This window comes from Bufo gargarizans, chromosome 9 (genome assembly GCF_014858855.1).
Source record: "Bufo gargarizans isolate SCDJY-AF-19 chromosome 9, ASM1485885v1, whole genome shotgun sequence".
Lineage (NCBI taxonomy): Eukaryota > Metazoa > Chordata > Amphibia > Anura > Bufonidae > Bufo > Bufo gargarizans.
In genome coordinates, this window is record NC_058088.1 from 191,475,466 (window position 1) to 191,496,260 (window position 20,795).

Here is a 20,795-nt window from a genome sequence, read left to right on the forward strand (position 1 = left end):
GTACATACCACCCAGTTACATGTACATACACACGCAATAAGCACATACATACCACACAGTTACATGTATGTACACACACTATAAGTACATACCACACAGTTACATGTATGTACACACACTATAAGTACATACATACCACCCAGTTACATGTCTGTACACACGCTATAAGTACATACATACCACCCAGTTACATGTATGTACACACGCTATAAGTACATACCACCCAGTTACATGTACGTACACACGCTATAAGTACATACCACCCAGTTACATGTACATACACACGCTATAAGTACATACCACACAGTTACATGTATGTACACACACTATAAGTACATACATACCACCCAGTTACATGTCTGTACACACGCTATAAGTACATACATACCACCCAGTTACATGTACGTACACACGCTATAAGTACATACATACCACACAGTTACATGTATGTACACACGCTATAAGTACATACATACCACCCAGTTACATGTACGTACACACGCTATAAGTGCATACATACCACACAGTTACATGTCTGTACACACGCTATAAGTACATACATACCACACAGTTACATGTACGTACACACGCTATAAGTACATACATACCAGTTACATGTCTGTACACACACTATAAGTATATACCACCCAGTTACATGTACGTACACACGCTATAAGTACATACCACCCTGTTACATGTCTGTACACACACTATAAGTACATACCACCCTGTTACATGTACGTACACACGCTATAAGTACATACCACACAGTTACATGTCTGTACACACGCTATAAGTACATACCACCCTGTTACATGTCTGTACACACACTATAAGTGCATACCACCCAGTTACATGTCTGTACACACATGACGGTTACCTGCACACTGGTTTCAAAACAGAAATTCTGTGGATTTTCTTGCCCCGACAGTCAGTGGGGGTCATTTATTCAGGGACTTGCAAGTATTTTAGTTGAAAAATAGTTGGAAGTCCCCTTTATAACCGGCGTGGCGGAGCCGGCGTGTGTCGGGGCCCCGGACAAGTTACTAACATTTATGCCTGGAAGCTGGTGTAAATGTTGGCGAATTACTACTTAAAAATTGCGCCTGTTTTTTGTAGGCTTTTTCGCCTTTTTAGACCAATTCAGAAGTTTTCGTAACTTTTTTCCAACCTATTTTTGTAGACACTTCACCCCAGGGCTGGCGTACTTCTCTTCATCGGTTTAGAATGGCGAATTGTGGGTTTTTTTTGTATTAAAAGTCGCACTTTCGCTGAGACATGCGACTTTTCTCCACACAGATGCGCAAATAGATCAGACTGGAGGTCAGACTAATACATGTACGCCGAGTCTAATTCATCAACGCCTGTGCGACTTTTAATAACTACTCAGCAAAGGAAAGCCAGACAAAGCGAATGCGCACGTCTAATTTTACCAGTTTGATAAATATGCCCCAAGGCTGCGGATTTTATTGCAGATTTCACGCTGCGTCTGAAGCTGCGTCTAATCTGTGGCTTTTCTGCAACAAAATCGGCAGCGTGTGCGCGCACTGAAACCCACTCCCTTCAGGGTCAGCGGCGCGTTATTTACTAAGAGCGGCTTTATATGCCAACACTCAACTGAGAAAAATGGCGTAAAACGGAATGTGTGACTAAATGTCAAAAAGGAAGGGACTTGCAACTTTTTTTTTATTAGGACTACAATAGTCCCTTGATAAATGACACCCTGCGTGTTCTGAGGAGTCAGCTGAGGGTCCGTCACACTGTACTGGGCGCTCAGCAATGAACAGCACCACTGCTGTCCTGTCACTAGTCAAAACTCCCAGTGTCCACTAGAGAGCGCTCTGACATACAGGCGCCTCCCATCTATGTCGCGCCAAATAGCCCCGCCCCTAAGGCTCTGCCGGCCCCTTTATGTAAATATGAGAGTTCTCGGCCAGGCGCAGCTCCCGCGATGTTTTCGTCTCGTTGCCGTGGTTACATCAAGCTTCCCCGCCGCACTGTGAGGGACGGCGCCGGGTCCGGGGCTCAGGTGAGGGACGGCGCCGGGGCTCAGGTGAGGGACGGCGCCGGGTCCGGGGTCTCAGGTGAGGGACGGCGCCGGGTCCGGGGTCTCAGGTGAGGGACGGCGCCGGGTCCGGGGTCTCAGGTGAGGGACGGCGCCGGGTCCGGGGCTCAGGTGATGGACGGCGCCGGGTCGGGGGCTCAGGTGAGGGACGGCGCCGTGTCCGGGGGCTCAGGTGAGGGACGGCACCGGGTCCGGGGTCTCAGGTGAGGGACGGCGCCGGGTCCGGGGCTCAGGTGATGGACGGCGCCGGGTCGGGGGCTCAGGTGAGGGACGGCGCCGGGTCCGGGGGCTCAGGTGAGGGACGGCGCCGGGTCCGGGGGTCAGGTGATGGACGGCGCCGGGTCCGGGGCTCAGGTGAGGGACTGCGCCGGGTCCGGGGGTCAGGTGATGGACGGCGCCGGGTCCGGGGCTCAGGTGAGCGACGGTGCTTGTTCTCATCCCCCCCACCTGTGTTCTGTGGGGGGAGGGGGCCCACTAGTTCCAGTCATCTGTATGTCATACCAAAAGTCACATGACACAAATCTCTGTTCCTTCCTGTCTGTTGGGGCAACACAGATATTTTCTCAAAATACTGTATGGGGCAGAGCCATAGCTGACAGGTGCATCTGCACTGGGCGGAGCCATAGGTGACAGGTGCATCTGCACTGGGCGGAGCCATAGGTGACAGGTGCATCTGCACTGGGCGGAGCCATAGGTGACAGGTGCATCTGCACTGGGCGGAGCCATAGCTGACAGGTGCACCTGCACTGGGCGGAGCCATAGCTGACAGGTGCACCTGCACTGGGCGGAGCCATAGCTGACAGGTGCACCTGCACTGGGCGGAGCCATAGCTGACAGGTGCACCTGCACTGGGCGGAGCCATAGCTGACAGGTGCACCTGCACTGGGCGGAGCCATAGCTGACAGGTGCACCTGCACTGGGCGGAGCCATAGCTGACAGGTGCACCTGCACTGGGCGGAGCCATAGCTGACAGGTGCACCTGCACTGGGCGGAGCCATAGCTGACAGGTGCACCTGCACTGGGCGGAGCCATAGCTGACAGGTGCACCTGCACTGGGCGGAGCCATAGCTGACAGGTGCACCTGCACTGGGGACTCTCTGGGGTGGAGCCAAGGCTTACGAGGACTCTCTGGGGTGGAGCCAAGGCTTACGAGGACTCTCTGGGGTGGAGCCAAGGCTTACGAGGACTCTCTGGGGTGGAGCCAAGGCTTACGAGGACTCTCTGGGGTGGAGCCAAGGCTTACGAGGACTCTCTGGGGTGGAGCCAAGGCTTACGAGGACTCTCTGGGTGGAGCCATTGCAGGGTATGATAGAAAAGCTGTGCACCAAGTCAGATCTGAGGTACATAGGGAAGCGATAGTGTACCGGTGCCCGCAGTTTGGGTTCGCACTTTCTCCGGTCGCCTGGTATCTTCATCCTAGAAGGACGTCTTTATATTGATGAGGTTCTGGGTGAGGAGAGCGTCACTGTACTTTGTGTCTTTATATTTCCAAGATGGTGGCAGATGACCGGTGACCCGCTCTGGTGTACATGAGGTGGCGCTATGGCTCTGGTCGGGGCGGTACATGTCGTTCCGAGCGGTAAGGTCTACAGACAGATCTTCGATGCAGAGGTGAGGAGAGTCCCAGCTGGTAACTACTACCCCCACCCTGCCCCCACTATAGCTTACCCACCGGTGACTCCCTGGCAGCTACATTTGGCGCAGTGTGCATTAGAGGAATTGCTTGTTAACCCTTTGCCCTGATGATGCAGGTGCAGCTCGTGCGGTCCCTTGGAGAATCGCGGGCTCGGTGGGCCCCGCTTGTAGGAGGTTTCGAGAGCGGAAAGATCCCCTTTGTCCGTCATGAGGACACCCGCTCTGCTGGGCTGTTATCCCCTCGCCAGCGCCGGTGGGTGGACAGCATGCCCTACGACGGCTTCACCGAGAATCCGGCTGTGTACCGGTGAGTATTCTGTGGGGGCTGACCTAAGGGTGCGGCGGCTTCACCGAGAATCCGGCTGTGTACCGGTGAGCATGGTGTGTGGTGTGACCTGAGGGTGCGGCGGCTTCACTGAGAATCCGGCTGTGTACCGGTGAGTATTCTGTGGGGGCTGACCTAAGGGTGCGGCGGCTTCACCGAGAATCTGGCTGTGTACCGGTGAGCATGGTGTGTGGTGTGACCTAAGGGTGCGGCGGCTTCACTGAGAATCCAGCTGTGTACCGGTGAGCATGGTGTGTGGTGTGACCTGAGGGTGCGGCGGCTTCACCGAGAATCCGGCTGTGTACCGGTGAGCATGGTGTGTGGTGTGACCTGAGGGTGCGGCGGCTTCACCGAGAATCCGGCTGTGTACCGGTGAGCATGGTGTGCGGTGGCTTCACCGAGAATCTGACTGTGTACCGGTGAGCATGGTGTGCGGTGTGACCTGAGGGTGCGGCGGCTTCACCGAGAATCCGGCTGTGTACCGGTGAGCATGGTGTGCGGTGTGACCTGAGGGTGCGGCGGCTTCACCGAGAATCCGGCTGTGTATCGGTGAGCATGGTGTGCGGTGTGACCTGAGGGTGCGGTGTGACCTGAGGGTGCGGTGGCTTCACTGAGAATCCGGCTGTGTATTGGTGAGCATGGTGTGTGGTGTGACCTGAGGGTGCGGTGGCTTCACTGAGAATCCGGCTGTGTATCGGTGAGCATGGTGTGCGGTGTGACCTGAGGGTGCCGTGGCTTCACTGAGAATCCGGCTGTGTATCGGTGAGCATGGTGTGCGGTGTGACCTGAGTGTGCGGCTGCTTCACCGAGAATCCGGCTGTGTACCGGTGAGCATGGTGTGCGGTGTGACCTGAGGGTGTGGCTGCTTCACCGAGAATCCGGCTGTGTATCGGTGAGCATGGTGTGCGGTGTGACCTGAGGGTGCAGTGGCTTCACTGAGAATCCGGCTGTGTATCGGTGAGCATGGTGTGCGGTGTGACCTGAGTGTGCGGCGGCTTCACTGAGAATCCGGCTGTGTATTGGTGAGCATGGTGTGTGGTGTGACCTGAGGGTGCGGTGGCTTCACTGAGAATCCGGCTGTGTATCGGTGAGCATGGTGTGCGGTGTGACCTGAGGGTGCAGTGGCTTCACTGAGAATCCGGCTGTGTATCGGTGAGCATGGTGTGCGGTGTGACCTGAGTGTGCGGCTGCTTCACCGAGAATCCGGCTGTGTACCGGTGAGCATGGTGTGCGGTGTGACCTGAGGGTGTGGCTGCTTCACCGAGAATCCGGCTGTGTATCGGTGAGCATGGTGTGCGGTGTGACCTGAGGGTGCAGTGGCTTCACTGAGAATCCGGCTGTGTATCGGTGAGCATGGTGTGCGGTGTGACCTGAGTGTGCGGCTGCTTCACCGAGAATCTGGCTGTGTACCGGTGAGCATGGTGTGTGGTGTGACCTGAGTGTGCGGCGGCTTCACTGAGAATCCGGCTGTGTACCGGTGAGTATGGTGTGTGACCTGAGTGTGCGGCGGCTTCACTGAGAATCCGGCTGTGTACCGGTGAGCATGGTGTGCGGTGTGACCTGAGGGTGCGGCTGCTTCACCGAGAATCTGGCTGTGTACCGGTGAGCATGGTGTGTGGTGTGACCTGAGTGTGCGGCTGCTTCACCGAGAATCTGACTGTGTACCGGTGAGTATTCTGTGGGGTGTGACCTGAGGGTGCGGCGGCTTCACCGAGAATCCGGCTGTGTACCGGTGAGCATGGTGTGTGTTGTGACCTGAGTGTGCGGCTGCTTCACCGAGAATCTGGCTGTGTACCGGTGAGCATGGTGTGTGGTGTGACCTGAGTGTGCGGCGGCTTTACCGAGAATCCGGCTGTGTACCGGTGAGCATGGTGTGCGGTGTGAGCTGAGTGTGCGGCGGCTTCACTGAGAATCCGGCTGTGTACCGGTGAGTATGGTGTGTGACCTGAGTGTGCGGCGGCTTCACTGAGAATCCGGCTGTGTACCGGTGAGCATGGTGTGCGGTGTGACCTGAGGGTGCGGCTGCTTCACCGAGAATCTGGCTGTGTACCGGTGAGCATGGTGTGTGGTGTGACCTGAGTGTGCGGCTGCTTCACCGAGAATCTGACTGTGTACCGGTGAGTATTCTGTGGGGTGTGACCTGAGGGTGCGGCGGCTTCACCGAGAATCCGGCTGTGTACCGGTGAGCATGGTGTGTGTTGTGACCTGAGTGTGCGGCTGCTTCACCGAGAATCTGGCTGTGTACCGGTGAGCATGGTGTGAGGTGTGACCTGAGTGTGCGGCGGCTTTACCGAGAATCCGGCTGTGTACCGGTGAGCATGGTGTGCGGTGTGAGCTGAGTGTGCGGCGGCTTCACTGAGAATCCGGCTGTGTACCGGTGAGCATGGTGTGCGGTGTGACCTGAGGGTGCGGTGGCTTCACGGAGAATCCGGCTGTGTATCGGTGAGTATGGTGTGCGGTGTGACCTGAGGGTGCGGTGGCTTCACCGAGAATCTGGCTGTGTACCGGTGAGCATGGTGTGTGGTGTGACCTGAGGGTGCGGCGGCTTCACCGAGAATCCGGCTGTGTACCGGTGAGCATGGTGTGCGGTGGCTTCGGTCTAAGCTCCTCTTCTCTTTCAGGAATAAAACAGCAGCAGCTCTGAAGAAAACGCAGGAAAGCGAAGAATTGGCCGCAGCTCGGGAAGTGCGCGGCCTGTGTGATGTCATCGGTGAGGGATGTCATAGATTTGTTCTTTCAGTCCGAGAGCCATACATTCTTCATTTTCCACATTTTGTAAGGGGGTTTGTTTTATGAATTTTGTGCTTTTTTTAAAAAAAAAATTATTGGGGGGCTTTTTGGATTTTTGAACTTTTTTTTATTTTACATTTTGGAGGACTTAACCCTGCCTCCTTAAAGTGGTTGATGTCCTATCCTCAGAACAGGGCATCAGTATCTGATTGGTGGGGTCCGACTCTCTGCACCCCACCAATCTGCAGTGTGAAGAGGCTCTTCCTAGGCCAGTGATGGCTAACCTCTGGGAGGGTGCTGGGTCCGGGTGGTGAAACTACGACTCCCAGCATGCTCCATTCATTTCTATGGAGTTCTGAGAACAGCCAAGCAAGTGTGCATCTTGGGAGTTGTAGTTTTACCACAGCTGGAGTGCGGCGGTTAGCCGTCACAGGCCTACGCACAGCTCAGCCCCATTAGGGTAATTGGGCCTAGGTGGTGATACCAAGCACAGCCGCTATACAATGGACTGCACAATGATTGCTAAGCTCCGAGGAGGCCCACAGACCCACAGAAATGAATGGGCCTGTGTGCAGTCCACAAAATATGCAGGTCAGACACAGAGCAAAGTGCGGTCGTGTGCACGAGGCCTAAGCGTTGGTCGTCTCTATAGGTGTCTCACTGATGGGGGGGTCTGTGGGTGCTACAGTTCCCTGACTGGAAGGGGGCGCACAAACTGCTGAGATGCTTTGGTTGCGTTCTTGCCCCTTATGTTCCAGACACATTACAGAATATTTCTAGCCGCCTTCTGTAGAGCAGAAATCTCTGGCTTCAGCCATGTTGTAGACCCTTTTACCGTTTTGCTTCACGCCAAGCTTGCAGCCATTAATTGTACTCAGTTTATGTTTTCATATATTTTTCAGTTCCCGAGAAGACGGACAGTGACATCCTGCAGCGAATCACCTCCCATAGGCAAGAGCGGCACGATGCAGCCATGTGCGCCCTGCAGAAGGAACTGGCAGACATTAGTAAGGTCAGGCTGAGGCCACCGCTGGCTCTGGTTATGCCCCGGACCGTCCTGCTTTTTCATCGTCTCTCATTCCTTTCCCATCAGGAAATGGAGACCTTGGTCATGGAGGCCGGAAAGAGTCTCCAGGGGAAGATCTGCGAATCCGATAAAAAGACAGAGCTGATATTCCAAAAGTATGAAGACAAGAACGCAGGCTTCACGCTGACCGTAAGTGTCTCACGCCATAGATATGATAGGTGATTCGGGGGGGATTGGTGTCCAAGTGATGCTTTAGATTGTCCCCAGTTTACGTTCATGCTGCAGTACGAATGTATATGTCCGATGTATCCAGGGGCCCCCAGAGACCACCCACCATCGATCTGGTAAGTTGGTTTACCTTCCATCTACAAGGTGGAACAGCGCAGTCTGCCGCATGATTGTACACAGACATTATTTAGCTCGATAGCCTATGGGTGACGTATGCCACTGTGTGACTATACATGGTCACATGTCAGAAGTATGCATTATGACGTATATATCGCACGTACACCGCCCATGAGTGAGCTGACCCTTGTACTGTCCGGGATAAATCAGGCATTCAGTCTGTACATAAAACTTCATCAATGTGTAATAGAACATGCTACAGCTTTCTGTTCACAATTTGCATGTATATTTCTCCCCATTTTCAGTAGCTCTGTTTGCTGGCAGTAATTGGAAATAGCCTTACATCCAGAGGCTGATAATCCATCCAGATCATTTACATCTGACCTATGTGCAAGGCTGGTTACAGTCAATCCGTTAGACGTGATCAAGACGGTTTTGCATCCTCGCGTTTTTGCTTTTCGTTTCTGAGATCCGGTCAGGGCTCTCACAAGCGTCCAAAACGGATCAGTTTGCCCTAATGCATTCTGAATGGAAAAGGATCCGCTCAGAATGCGTCAGTTCGCCTCCGTTCCGTCTCCATCCCGCTCTGGAGGCTGCTTGCAGCGTTTTGGTGTCCGTCTGACGAAACTGAGCCAAACGGATCCGTTCTGAAACACAATGTAAGTCAATGGGGACGTTTTCTATGACACAATCTGGCACAATAGAAAACGGATCCATCCTCCGTTGACTTTCAATGGTGTTCAAGACGGATCCGTCTTGGCTGTGTTAGAGATAATACAAACGGATCCGTTCTGAACGGATGCAGACTGATGTATTATCTGAACGGATCCGTCTGTGCAGATCCATGACTGAGCCGCACCAAACGCGAGTGTGAAAGTGGCCTTAACCGTTTACTGTTCTAGTCACTGACAGCTAGCAGACCTATCAAAATGAGTAGTAGTAATCACCGAGAAGCACTTGGTGTTACTCTGAATTCTTCTCCTCGGGATATAGACTTGTCTTTTTGTCTCTCTAGGCTCTGAATGAACTCTGGGCGCAGGTGGTGGAGGAGTCTGGTCACAGGAGACGGCACATAAGAGACTCAGAAATGACTTTGCTGGAAGTGGAGGAAAGACGAACTGATCGGGTAGGTTGAGATCATTCAGGCCTTGGCAAGATAAGCCTGAAGACCTAAGGAGCCGCGTAGATTTCTCCAGTGACCTATCTGACAATAATAAGAACTTTTACAGACGTGAAAAAGGAGCGACACATAACTTCTACCTGCCTGGATCATGGCAGCCCGTACAGTAAGAGCATGTTGACTACCAAAGGGCCCTTTTACCGAGCCCACAAGATGAACAGAACACGATAGATAATAATAGTAAAAATGGTTCCTTTATTGTAGTCTTAGGCCTCTTTCACACGGGCGTTCCGGATTAGCTCTGGATGCGTAGCGTGCGCATTGCGGGAAACCTGCGAGAGTGCGCAGGCAATTTCAGTCAGTTTTGACTGCGATTGCGTTGCGTTCTTCAGTCTTTATCGCGCGGGTGCAATGCGTTTTGCACGCGCGTGATAAAAAACGGAATGTGGTACCCAGACCTGAACCCGGACTTCTTCACTGAAGTTTGGGTTCGGAGTTCTGTAGATTTTATTATTTTCCCTTATAACATGGAAAATAATAACATTCTTAATAAAGAATGCTTACTAAAATGTCGATTGAGGGGTAAAAAATAAAAAAATTATAGCTCTCCTCATCCACTTGATCGCGCAGCCGGCATCGTCTTCTTTCTTCTTCTTTCAGGACCTGCAAAAGGACCTTTTTGACGTAATCGCGCTCACCACGTGGTGACGTCAGCGCAGGTCCTGCTGAATGAAGATAGAAGGATCTTCTTCTGTATTAAGAATGCTGTTATTTTCCCTTATAACCATGTTACTTTAATGGGGTCCGGGGTTGCTCATCCCTATCATCTCCTAACAACCATGCGTGAAAATTGCACCGCTTCCGAACTTGCTTGCGATTTTCACGCAGCCCCATTCCTTTCCATGGGGCCTGCGTTGCGTGAAAAATGCAGAATATAGAACATGCTGCGATTTTCACGCAACGCACAAGTGATGCGTGAAAATCGCCGCTCATCTGTACAGCCCCATTGAAGTGAATGGGTCCGGATTCAGTGCGGGTGCAATGCGTTCACCTCACGCATTGCACCCGTGCGGAAAACTCGCCCGTGTCTTACAGTGACACATAAAACCAACACTTCAGCTGGAGTCCTAACTGCATCCAGAATGAAGTTACATAGTAAATCAAGTAAAACAAAATCCATCAGCTTAAAAATACCCTTCTAAGGCCGGGTTCACATCTGCGCGGTTAACTTCCAGCGAAGGAGTTTACCGTATCCGGCATAGCCACCACCGTATCCCTATTCACTTCAGTGGGATCCGGCAGGGATCGGGACACTTTTGGCCAGACAAGAAATGCTGTGTGTAGTATATATATATTTTTTTGTCCTGCCGGATACGGTGAATTCCGTCAGTCTTATCCTCCACCGGAATTAAAAACGCAGATGGGAACCCACACGTGTTCCAAACCACTTCTGTAAAAGTGCATTGTACATTTGCATTGGAAAAGCTGTCAACCTATGCATCAAACGTATCCATAGGGCCCCGTTCAGGTGACGGTTGTCCTTTTAGTCTCTGTTAGGCCAGTATATGTGCGTATACCTATTCTTTTCTGCTGTACAGAATATTATAGGCAAAGACCCTATTCTATATAGAGGCATCCTGTAAAAATGACATACACCATGTGTTACGCAGTAAAGGCCCCTAATGCAGGCGTTTTGAATTGCCACCCACATTTCTGTACTGGTTGTGCTCCCACCCCATTAATTATGTCACTTTTTTTTGTAGATTGCAGAAGTGCTGAGGAAATTCGCTGTGCAGTTAACAGACATTTGCTTTCTCATGCCATCTGATGTCCATAGATTTATACATAAGGAAGCCATGGTAAGTCGTGCTGAAGCTTTGAGGGGATATTCACGCACAGCAGATGTACTGCAAAATCTACTACAAAATCGGTTCCATACATGTAAATAGGGTATTTTGGGAGCAAGATCGACCGCAGAAATTTCATTAACATATCTGTGCCATACCAAAAAAAATAAAAACATACTCGCCTGCTCCCCACTGGTCTGTTCCAGATCCCTTCAGTGGTCCTCCAGTCCTAGCCCTGTACATTTCCGGATGGACATGGTCACATGTTCCGCTGCAGCTAATGACAGGTTCTCAGCGGTAATGGCTTTTTACTGCTGCGTCGTGTCACCTGAGGACATAACTGCTGAGGCCAGTGATTGGCTGCAGCGTTGCATGTGACTCTGTCAATCTGGAAGTTTACAGGACGCGGTTCAATAGGTCGCTGAAAGGAACGATGGATCTGGAACAGAGCGTCGGGGTACAGATTAGTATGACTAAATGCAAAGAGCTGGACAATCCCAGGAACAGCCCGGCCAATGTGCAGACGTTGCTTACAGTCACACACCTCGCATTTAGCTAAGGCCGAATGCACATGGTCGTGTTCCACAGCCGTGAACGGTCCGTGGTATCCTGGCCTGGATTCCTGCTGAGAGCTGGAGCGCACGGCGTCATTGGTTGCTATGACGCCGTGCGCTTCATGCCGTTGCTGCGCTACAGTAATACACTCGTATAGATCATACCAGTGTATTACTGTAGTGCGGCGGCGGCATGAAGCGCACAGTGTCATAGCAGCCAATGATGCCATGTGCTCCTGCTCTCAGCAGGAATCCAGACTGGGATACCACGGACCGCTCACGGCGTGCATTCGGCCTAATAGTTTGGCGACTTGTCCACCCACCCTCCAGTAACTTCCATCACAGCGCATACAGTCCATACATGATTTGTATCCCGGTTCTCCTAGATGATAAATCAGGCTATATTAGCCAACCACCGAGCTGTCTCCAAACTTTCACTTAACCTCATGGAAGCTGAACTGAAAAGGGAAGGATTGCAGCGCCTCCGGTGGCAAGATCTGATAAAGGCCTGGAAAACCCATCAAAAGGAAAGGATCGTCCAGGAATTCAGGTGAATTGTGTAGAAACATAGCGTGGAATATGGGCCCTTTATTCCAGATTCCAGGGTGTAACTTTGTATTTTGCAGAGAGTTTGTAGAACGTGAAATAGATGAAGTCCCAGGAAGAATGAAAACTGAAGCTGATCTTCTAATGGATCTCTGTGAACCGCTCAGTGAGAAGAGACTCCAGCTTCTCTGCTCAGTCAGGTACCCGAGGGGCAATAGCCTAACAGTGCTGGGATGTTGTAGGTTCTGATTGTACGATCATGAGAATAGGGTCCACTGTGTGAATGGAGCGGTAGTGCGCATGCATGACCACCGCTCCATTCACTTCTAAGAGCATGGTAGACCACAGTGGTCATGTGCGCTACCGTGCCATTCACACAGGGGACTCTGGGACCCACATTCATGAGATTGGTGGGCATCCCCCTAGTCTGACCCCACAATGAACATACCTTTAATTTGTTTCTACCATCTATACATCAGCTACAGTCGCTGGAGTAGTAAATCTAAGCAAAACTTTCTTTTCACAGTGACTTTGGCCCTCCAACTTGCACTAAGTCCGCCGTGACTGAATGGCACAATTCTCTCCTGGCCCTAAACAAGCAGATAGGTAAGTGGCATCATTGTATAATAAGGATACTGCCTGGGTGCAGTCACACTGCGTTTCAGTTTCCCATGTATGCCTTTGACGGATTCCATTGTATAGGCATACAGTGCTTCCATCTTCCACAAATTATACTGTAGTTTATGCGAAGTCTACTGTGTTTTCTCACTGATGTCACTGGAAGACAATCGGTATAGCTCCTTCCACTAAGAGGCGACACCACGCTCCTCCTATCAGCCATACTTCTCTTCATACATCAGAGCTTAGTGTCCGTAGGAGGCAGAGATGCCTGCCTGCACACAGGGGGTAGAAGCCCCATTACCCAGGGGCGAGGAAGGATACTATCACCAAACTCACCGCTTGTTCTTTACATCTAAAAGACAAGGAGAAATCTGCCGTAACCCACCAGTGAACGCGTCAGCTTTACTTCAAGTCCCCTTTATTCCAGCGTAGCTTCCCTCACCAAGGGTCGACACACTGAAGAGGGTGACCCGGCTTGATCCGGGCCAGAAAGTTTGGAGGGGTAAATGTTTGATTCCCATGGAAGGGGCCTCTGTTCCCTCTACTAATGTGCCTTGTTATTCTATATCCATCAAAATCTGGTATACCAATGTATTCTGTCCCAGAGGCCAAAAGGAGACTATTGGGGGCCAACCATGTGGACACGTTTGCATCATGTGCCAGGAGCTTTCCCAGCGTATATGCTAAACGTGCACTACAAGCGCAGTGTGAATGCACTACTTGGATCATGTGGGGTGGACATAGAAAAGGTCAAGAGTTCTACAGTACATATACCTTATTGAAACACTTGGGGGTTGACCAATCTCACACAAGTCAGGTTCCGCACCTACAGTCATGTGAAAAAACTAGGACACCCTTTGAAAGCATGTGGTTTTTTGTAACATTTTTAATAAAAGGTTATTTCATCTCCGTTTCAACAATACAGAGAGATTAAAGTAATCCAACTAAACAAAGAAAACTGAAGAAAAGTCTTTTCAAGATCTTCTGTAAATGTCATTCTACAAAAATGCCTATTCTAACTGAGGAAAAAGATAGGACACCCTCACATGTATTCCCTCTTAAATTGGCTCAGATCTCACACAGGTATATCACACCAGGTGCACATAATTAGTAGATCGTTACTCTGCATGTTGAATGAGGCTTGCCCTATTTAAACCTCAGACATTTAGTTTGGTGTGCTCCTGACTGTTGAAGTGAGAGTGAGCACCATGGTGAGAGCAAAAGAGCTGTCAGAGGACTTCAGAAAAAAGATTGTAGCAGCCTATGAGTCTGGGAAGGGATTTAAAAAGATCTCAAAAGATTTTGAAATCAGCCATTCCACTGTCCGGAAGATAGTCTACAAGTGGAGGGCTTTCAAAACAACTGCCAACATGCCCAGGACTGGTCGCCCCAGCAAGTTCACCCCAAGAGCAGACCGCAAGATGCTAAAAGAGGTCTCCAAAAACCCTAAAGTGTCATCTCGAGAACTACAGCAGGCTCTGGCTACTGTTGATGTAGAAGTACATGCCTCTACAATCAGAAAGAGACTGTACAAGTTTAACTTGCATGGGAGGTGTGCAAGGAGGAAACCTTTGCTTTCCAAGAGAAACATCGAGGCCAGACTGACATTTGCCAGAGATAAAGTTGACAAAGACCAGGACTTCTGGAATAATGTTCTTTGGACAGATGAGTCCAAAATTGAATTATTTGGACACAACAGCAGAGGACATGTTTGGTGTAAACCAAACACAGCATTCCAAGAAAAGAACCTCATACCAACTGTGAAGCATGGAGGTGGAAGTGTCATGGTTTGGGGCTGCTTTGCTGCAGCAGGACCTGGTCAGCTCACCATCATAGAATCCACGATGAATTCTACTGTGTATCAGAAGGTGCTTGAAGAACATGTGAGACCATCAGTTAGAAAATTAAAGCTGAAGCGGAACTGGACCATGCAACATGACAATGACCCAAAACATACTAGTAAATCAACCAAAGATTGGCTGAAAAAGAAGAAATGGAGAGTCCTGGAATGGCCAAGTCAAAGTCCAGATTTGAATCCCATTGAGATGCTGTGGGGTGACTTGAAAAGGGCTGTACGTGCAAGAAACCCCTCAAACATCTCACAGCTGAAAAAGTTCTGCATTGAGGAGTGGGGTAAAATTTCCTCAGACCGATGTCGAAGACTGGTAGATGGCTACAAGAACCGTCTCACTGCAGTTATTTCAGCCAAAGGAGGTAACACTCGCTATTAGGGGCAAGGGTGTCCTATCTTTTTCCTCAGTTAGAATAGGCATTTTTGTAGAATGACATTTACAGAAGATCTTGAAAAGACTTTTCTTCAGTTTTCTTTGTTTAGTCGGATTACTTTAATCTCTCTGTATTGTTGAAACGGAGATGAAATAACCTTTTATTAAAAATGTTACAAAAAACCACATGCTTTCAAAGGGTGTCCTAATTTTTTCACATGACTGTATCTCTAGAACTGGACTCCCAAAGCGAAGGAGAGTGCACAGCGCATGCACGGCCACCTCTATGGGAGTTCCGGAAATAGCCAGTGCTCGGCACTCTCTTTCAGGGCCCCGTTCTGGAGAGAGGTGAGGGACCCGCACCTAGTGATATGCCACCAAAGTGTGAGATGGGGCAACCTCTTTAAAAGTCAGGATTTTAATAAGGATTATACTAAGGAAATGCATAAACTGCAAGTCCTTATTATCTAAGTGTTGGCTGACAACAGGACTATGGATCATAAATTACCACACATTTTATGTTAGATTTACAGAGAGATTTACCGTTACTGAGATTCACTTCTATTTATGCAGCATCATTTAATCCAGTATATTAGGCTACTTTCACACTAGTGGTTTTTGCTGGATCCGGCAGGGTTCAGCAAAAACGCTTCCATTACTGATAATACAACCATCTGCGTCCGTCAAGAATGGATCCGGTTGTATTATCTTTAACATTGCCAACACGGATCCGTCATTAACTCCAATGAAAGTCAATGGGGTACGGATCCATTTTCTATTGTGTCAGAGAAAACTGATCTGTCCCCATTGACTTAGATTGTGGGTCATGCGGATCCATTTTGCTCCGCATCCCAGGATGGAAAGCAAACCGCAGCACGCTGCTCTCCGATATATAAAAACGGAATGCGTTTTGGAGCTCTCCGTTCTGTTCAGTTACGTTTTGTCCCCATTGACAATGAATGGAGACAAAACGGAAGCATTTTTTTCCGGTATTGAGACCCTATGAAGGATCTCAATACCGGACAGTATTAACGCTAGTGTGAAAGCAGCCTTACGGCATTTTCTTTATGTGCATATGACAAGTCTACTGATGAATATACGGGACCGCACTGATCTGTAGTTTCTTCCTCCATTGTGTTCTTGCAGACAGTTTAGGTTCACAATTCTTAGACAAACTCCGTGACCTTCAGTCAGATGTGATCCAGAGATGTGTAGCAAAGTCGGACATGAGCAAGGTAAGTGGTTCTGTGCGATTTCCGTTTGGATAAGCAGGTGGCAGGTACCTTATCACCCCTCCTCATTTTCCTGGCATAGCTGTTAATAGTTATCAAAATGGAAATCCAATGGAGAGAATAGATACATTAAATCAAAAAGAAAAAAAACAACATAGTTTCTTTAAAAAATGGAAATCCATCTGCGGAGGCATGAACATAACAGAACGAACAGGTATCGGACAGGATTTTCTCCTAAAAGTACTGTATGAAGTGCATCTAGGAGAAAACCTGGTCTAAAATATCAGAACTCCACAAGGAATCGTGAGCTTACTATTTAGACCTGAAATGAATGCCCGTCATTTTGCTTCTAGGTCTAGAATCCTATTATTGATTGCATAATGTATCTGTATAGGAAAGCTCTGCTTTGCATAATTCTGGTTGCCTGCAGCCACCATTAGAGGTGATTGACTCCATATGCATCTATGCAGCTTGGACTGAACTCGCCGGGACCTTCATAAATCTGTGTGCGATGAGCTCCCCCTGGTGGCTGCTGCAGGTAGCTGCTGTTACTGTGTCACAGCACATTGGTAAAGCAGTTCAATTCCACTGCCTCCCACCACAGTCCCCATAGCAGCTGCGTCACTTGCCTCTATGGTAGGGACCCCGCTGTCCATCATATCAGTCATAGAACACATTCTTGTCATTGCAGAGGACTTTCTATAGTTTTATCCTTTATTCAGCAATCAAATGAGGAAATACAAAAATAAATCAACCATAGATATGATTTTTATGTGGATCTTTTAGCCCTGTGTATTGCCAGCAGTCTCTTTAACCCTTCAGCCCATTTTTATTTTTGTATTTTAATTTTAAATTTTTATTTTTTAAATCCCCACATTCCAATAGCTATAACCTTTTTAAATTTTTTATTCATCTAGCCATTTGAGGGCTTATTTTTGAGGGACAAGATGCACCGTTTAATTTAACGTGTCCTGTACTGGAAATCGGGGAAAAAATCTATTTGCAAGGTAAAATTGGGGGAAAAAAAACACAATTCTGCCAAGGGTTTTCAAGTTTTGACATCACAGCATTCACAGGGCGCTAAAAGTGATATGACTTTAGTATTCTGCGGCTCAAAGCGATTACGGCGATACCAAACTTGTATAGTTTTTATTTTGTTTTATTACTTTAATAAAAATAAAAAACATTTGAAAAAAAATCAAAATTTTCTTTGCGTCTCAATTTTCAGACAGCCATAACTTTTTTATATTTCCATCCACAGAGCTGTAAGGGGCTTGTTTTTTGCAGAATGAACTGTAGTTTTTATTGGTACAATTTTTGTGGTATGTACGACTTTTTGATCACTGTTTAATCTTTTGGGGGGACAAGGTTACCCCAAAAAATGGCGAATCGTGTGTTTTTTTTGTTTTTCACTGCGCAGGAATTTTTTTAAAATATTTAAATAGTTAAGACATTTTTGGAAACAACGATACCTGATATGATTACTTTTTTTATTGTTTATATATTTTTATATGTAAAATTGGGAAAGGGGAGTGATTTAAACTAAAATTTTTTATTTTTTTTTATTTATTTTTTTATTTAATAACTATTAGCACCCTTAAGGAGCTAGAACCCTTGTTCTGTTCACCCTAATAGAGAGCTGTTAGGGTGACTGGGATTCTGACGCGCTCCCTGCTGAGCTGTGCCTCATGCACAGTTTTGCAGGGAGGTTGCTGTGCCAGCCCTGAGAAGCCTCAGCAGGCCCCAGGCTGTCATGGTAACCGATCGGAGCCCCGCGATTTCACTGTAGGGGCTCCGATCAGAAGGCAGAGGGAGACGCATCCCTCTACCTTACCTCACAAATGCTGCAATTGCTTTTGAACGTGTCATCTGAAGGGTAATATGGTGGGGTTTGGCGCGATTACCGTTCCCCGTCATTGCAGCCGGGTGACTGCTGTATTATACAGCCGGCACCCGCCACATATGGAGCAGGGTCACCCCAGCTGCCCACTCCATACAATTACATGCGCATAATGCCGTACATGTAAGGCGTTATACATTGAGGGGTTAAACCAATCCATGAGACCATGTAGGTGAATATGTTTTGTGTTTGGTTCCAGGCTCAGTTAATAAAGATGAACATTTGCAGTAAGGAAGAGGCAGAGATTCTTCTGGCCAAGGAACAAGCCCCATTTATTGAACAATTCGAGGTGGAATGTGAGAAAAAACATCAGATATTCAATGTAAGTGTTCAGTCGTCAGACGGTTCTGCCTCCTGTTCCCTGGTCTGATCATTTTACCAATTACCTTCTGTTTGAATTTCAGGAATCTCTAGGAGCTGTGTCAAAGAAAATGGCCGAACATATTAACAAATTATATAAATTAGCAAAAAAACCTGTTCACTTGTGGGATGTCCTACAAATCGGACTCACCCGACAGGAAGAGACGCTGCAAACAAACATGGACATCTGCCGTCAGAAGCACGATGCAGAAAACCAGGTTCGGACCTCCCCTGTAACACTAGAGGCCTCCAATCTGTGCATTTACATAACAACTTCGCTGCTTTTTGGTTTTGAATTGACGTTATATTTAGTAGGAACATTAATTCTGTAATATACATCAATGGGGTGGATTTTCTTTTTAGAGAAAAGAAGCTGATCTGGACATAATTCTGGACACGCTGCGGCAGGAGAGCACAGAGGATCAGCTACGGCTTCTTATGGGAAAGGCCCAGGCTGCTTTGCTTGATATCAGATCTGGGTAGGTACTGATTCAATGGTCAGTCTTCATGCATGAGAGCAATTAATCAGGGATAGAAACACGTTAGTGTCCGGTAGGAGGTCTGCACATGTGGGGTCTGGGACCTGCATGTATGAGAGCTGCCCGCAGGTTACATTCCAAAACCGAAATCCATGCCACTTCTGAAGAAGCGTGAAGGCCAGAGAAGAGATATCTACTGCAGTGCCAATCTAGTATTACATGGAAGCCTTTCAGGTGAACGTTTGTCTTTGTCATGCATGGATCAGCACTGCCCACCGAAGTGGGAGCGAGTCTTGCAGCTATTTTATTTATTTTTTTATATTATTTTTATTAAAATTTTCAATTATTATAAATAAATCATAACATTTGATTCTTTTTTTTTTTTTTTTTTACAAGCCTTTTTGGGATGGTAGTCCCTTGTTTCTTTGTCGAATACATACATATAAATTAAAGTTCTAACATATTTAAATTATAAAACAAAAATATATTTATAAATATATAACTACAAAAAAACAAAATGGCTGCACACCATTCTATATGCAAACAATAGAGCTAAAGAATGGGGGTCATTCAAGTTAAAAGTGGTACAATACCGACTATAAATGAGTAATGGAAGCTCTTAGCGCACATATATAACATTATTTAATATTAAGACACAGAGGTATTAAATGTATTGTTAAATTTTTTTGTGTTATATATATATTCCCATATTTTATAGATGTTCTAAATATTTAGTTTCCGTAGGGAGCCTTTCTTGCAGCTCTTTACGTTTTGGTTTATAGAGAGGCGACTTTGCTTTGTTATGTCCATGTGCCCTAGTAGAGAACGTAGATAGCAGTTGTCTTCATGAAGTCTCCGTGTTCACAGGACCGTTGGTGTCCAGTTCCCATACTGCGGCCCGCATTTGCGGATCCGCAATACATGGGCACCATTCCGTTGTCATTCCTATTCATTTCAATGGGTCCGCAAATCCGGAGCTGTGCAACGGAAGCTCGGAACGGAACACTACGGGAGTGTTTTCTATGGTTCCGTTCCGTGCCTCCGCACCGCAAAAAGATAGAGCAAGTTCTATCTTTTTGCGGAACGGATGGATCGCGGACCCATTCAAATGAATGGGTTTGTGATCCCCATGCGCCTGCCCCATTAAAGGTGCCCGTGGATTGCGGACCGCAATTTGCAGTCCACAGCGAGCCCTTAGTGAAAGATCCCAACAAAAGAAATTGACATATTGGCAGACTAATTATTACTGCCTTAAAGAGGACCTTTCACCTGGAAAAACATTGTGAACTAAGTATCATTACATATACAGCGGCGCTCAGGGATCTCACTGCACTTACTATTATCCCTGGGCGCCGCTCCGTTCGACCGCTGTGCCCTCCGGTATCTTCGCTCACTTGGTTATAGTAGGAGGAGTCTTCCCCTTGTTCTGCTGGGCGTCTCCTTCTCCCATGCTGTAGTGCTGGCCAATTGCAGCGCAGAGCTCACAGAGAAAAAAACCTCCCAGGCTGTGAGCTCTGCGCTGCGATTGGCCAGCGCTACAGCCTAGGAGGAGGAGACGCCCAGCAGAACAAGGGCAGACACCGCCTACTATAACCAAGCCCCCTAAGTCTCCGCCTACTATAACCAAGTGAGCGAAGATACCGGAGGACATCGCGGCCGAACGGAGAGGCGCCCAGGGATAATAGTAAGTGCAGTGAGATCCCTGGGCGCCGCTGTATATATAATGATACTTAGTTCGCAATGTTTTTCCATGTGAAAGGTCCTCTTTAAAGACTATCTACACC

General features: G+C 48.3%; 1 protein-coding gene across 1 annotated transcript in view; it reads left to right on the forward strand.

Annotated features, from left to right (window-relative positions):
• Positions 1-3,556: 3,556 nt before the first annotated feature.
• Positions 3,557-20,795, forward strand: part of CCDC180 (coiled-coil domain containing 180) — a 43,201-nt gene continuing 25,962 nt past the window's right edge. Inside the window, exons 1-14 of the mRNA XM_044305602.1 lie at positions 3,557-3,676; positions 3,817-4,007; positions 6,647-6,735; positions 7,658-7,767; positions 7,849-7,971; positions 9,143-9,253; positions 11,011-11,106; positions 12,035-12,198; positions 12,275-12,394; positions 12,721-12,800; positions 16,187-16,275; positions 18,372-18,494; positions 18,577-18,750; positions 18,896-19,011. Of these exons, the coding sequence (XP_044161537.1) occupies positions 3,608-3,676; positions 3,817-4,007; positions 6,647-6,735; positions 7,658-7,767; positions 7,849-7,971; positions 9,143-9,253; positions 11,011-11,106; positions 12,035-12,198; positions 12,275-12,394; positions 12,721-12,800; positions 16,187-16,275; positions 18,372-18,494; positions 18,577-18,750; positions 18,896-19,011 (1,655 nt within the window). The 5' untranslated portion in view covers positions 3,557-3,607. The remainder of the gene's footprint in view (positions 3,677-3,816; positions 4,008-6,646; positions 6,736-7,657; positions 7,768-7,848; positions 7,972-9,142; positions 9,254-11,010; positions 11,107-12,034; positions 12,199-12,274; positions 12,395-12,720; positions 12,801-16,186; positions 16,276-18,371; positions 18,495-18,576; positions 18,751-18,895; positions 19,012-20,795) is intronic.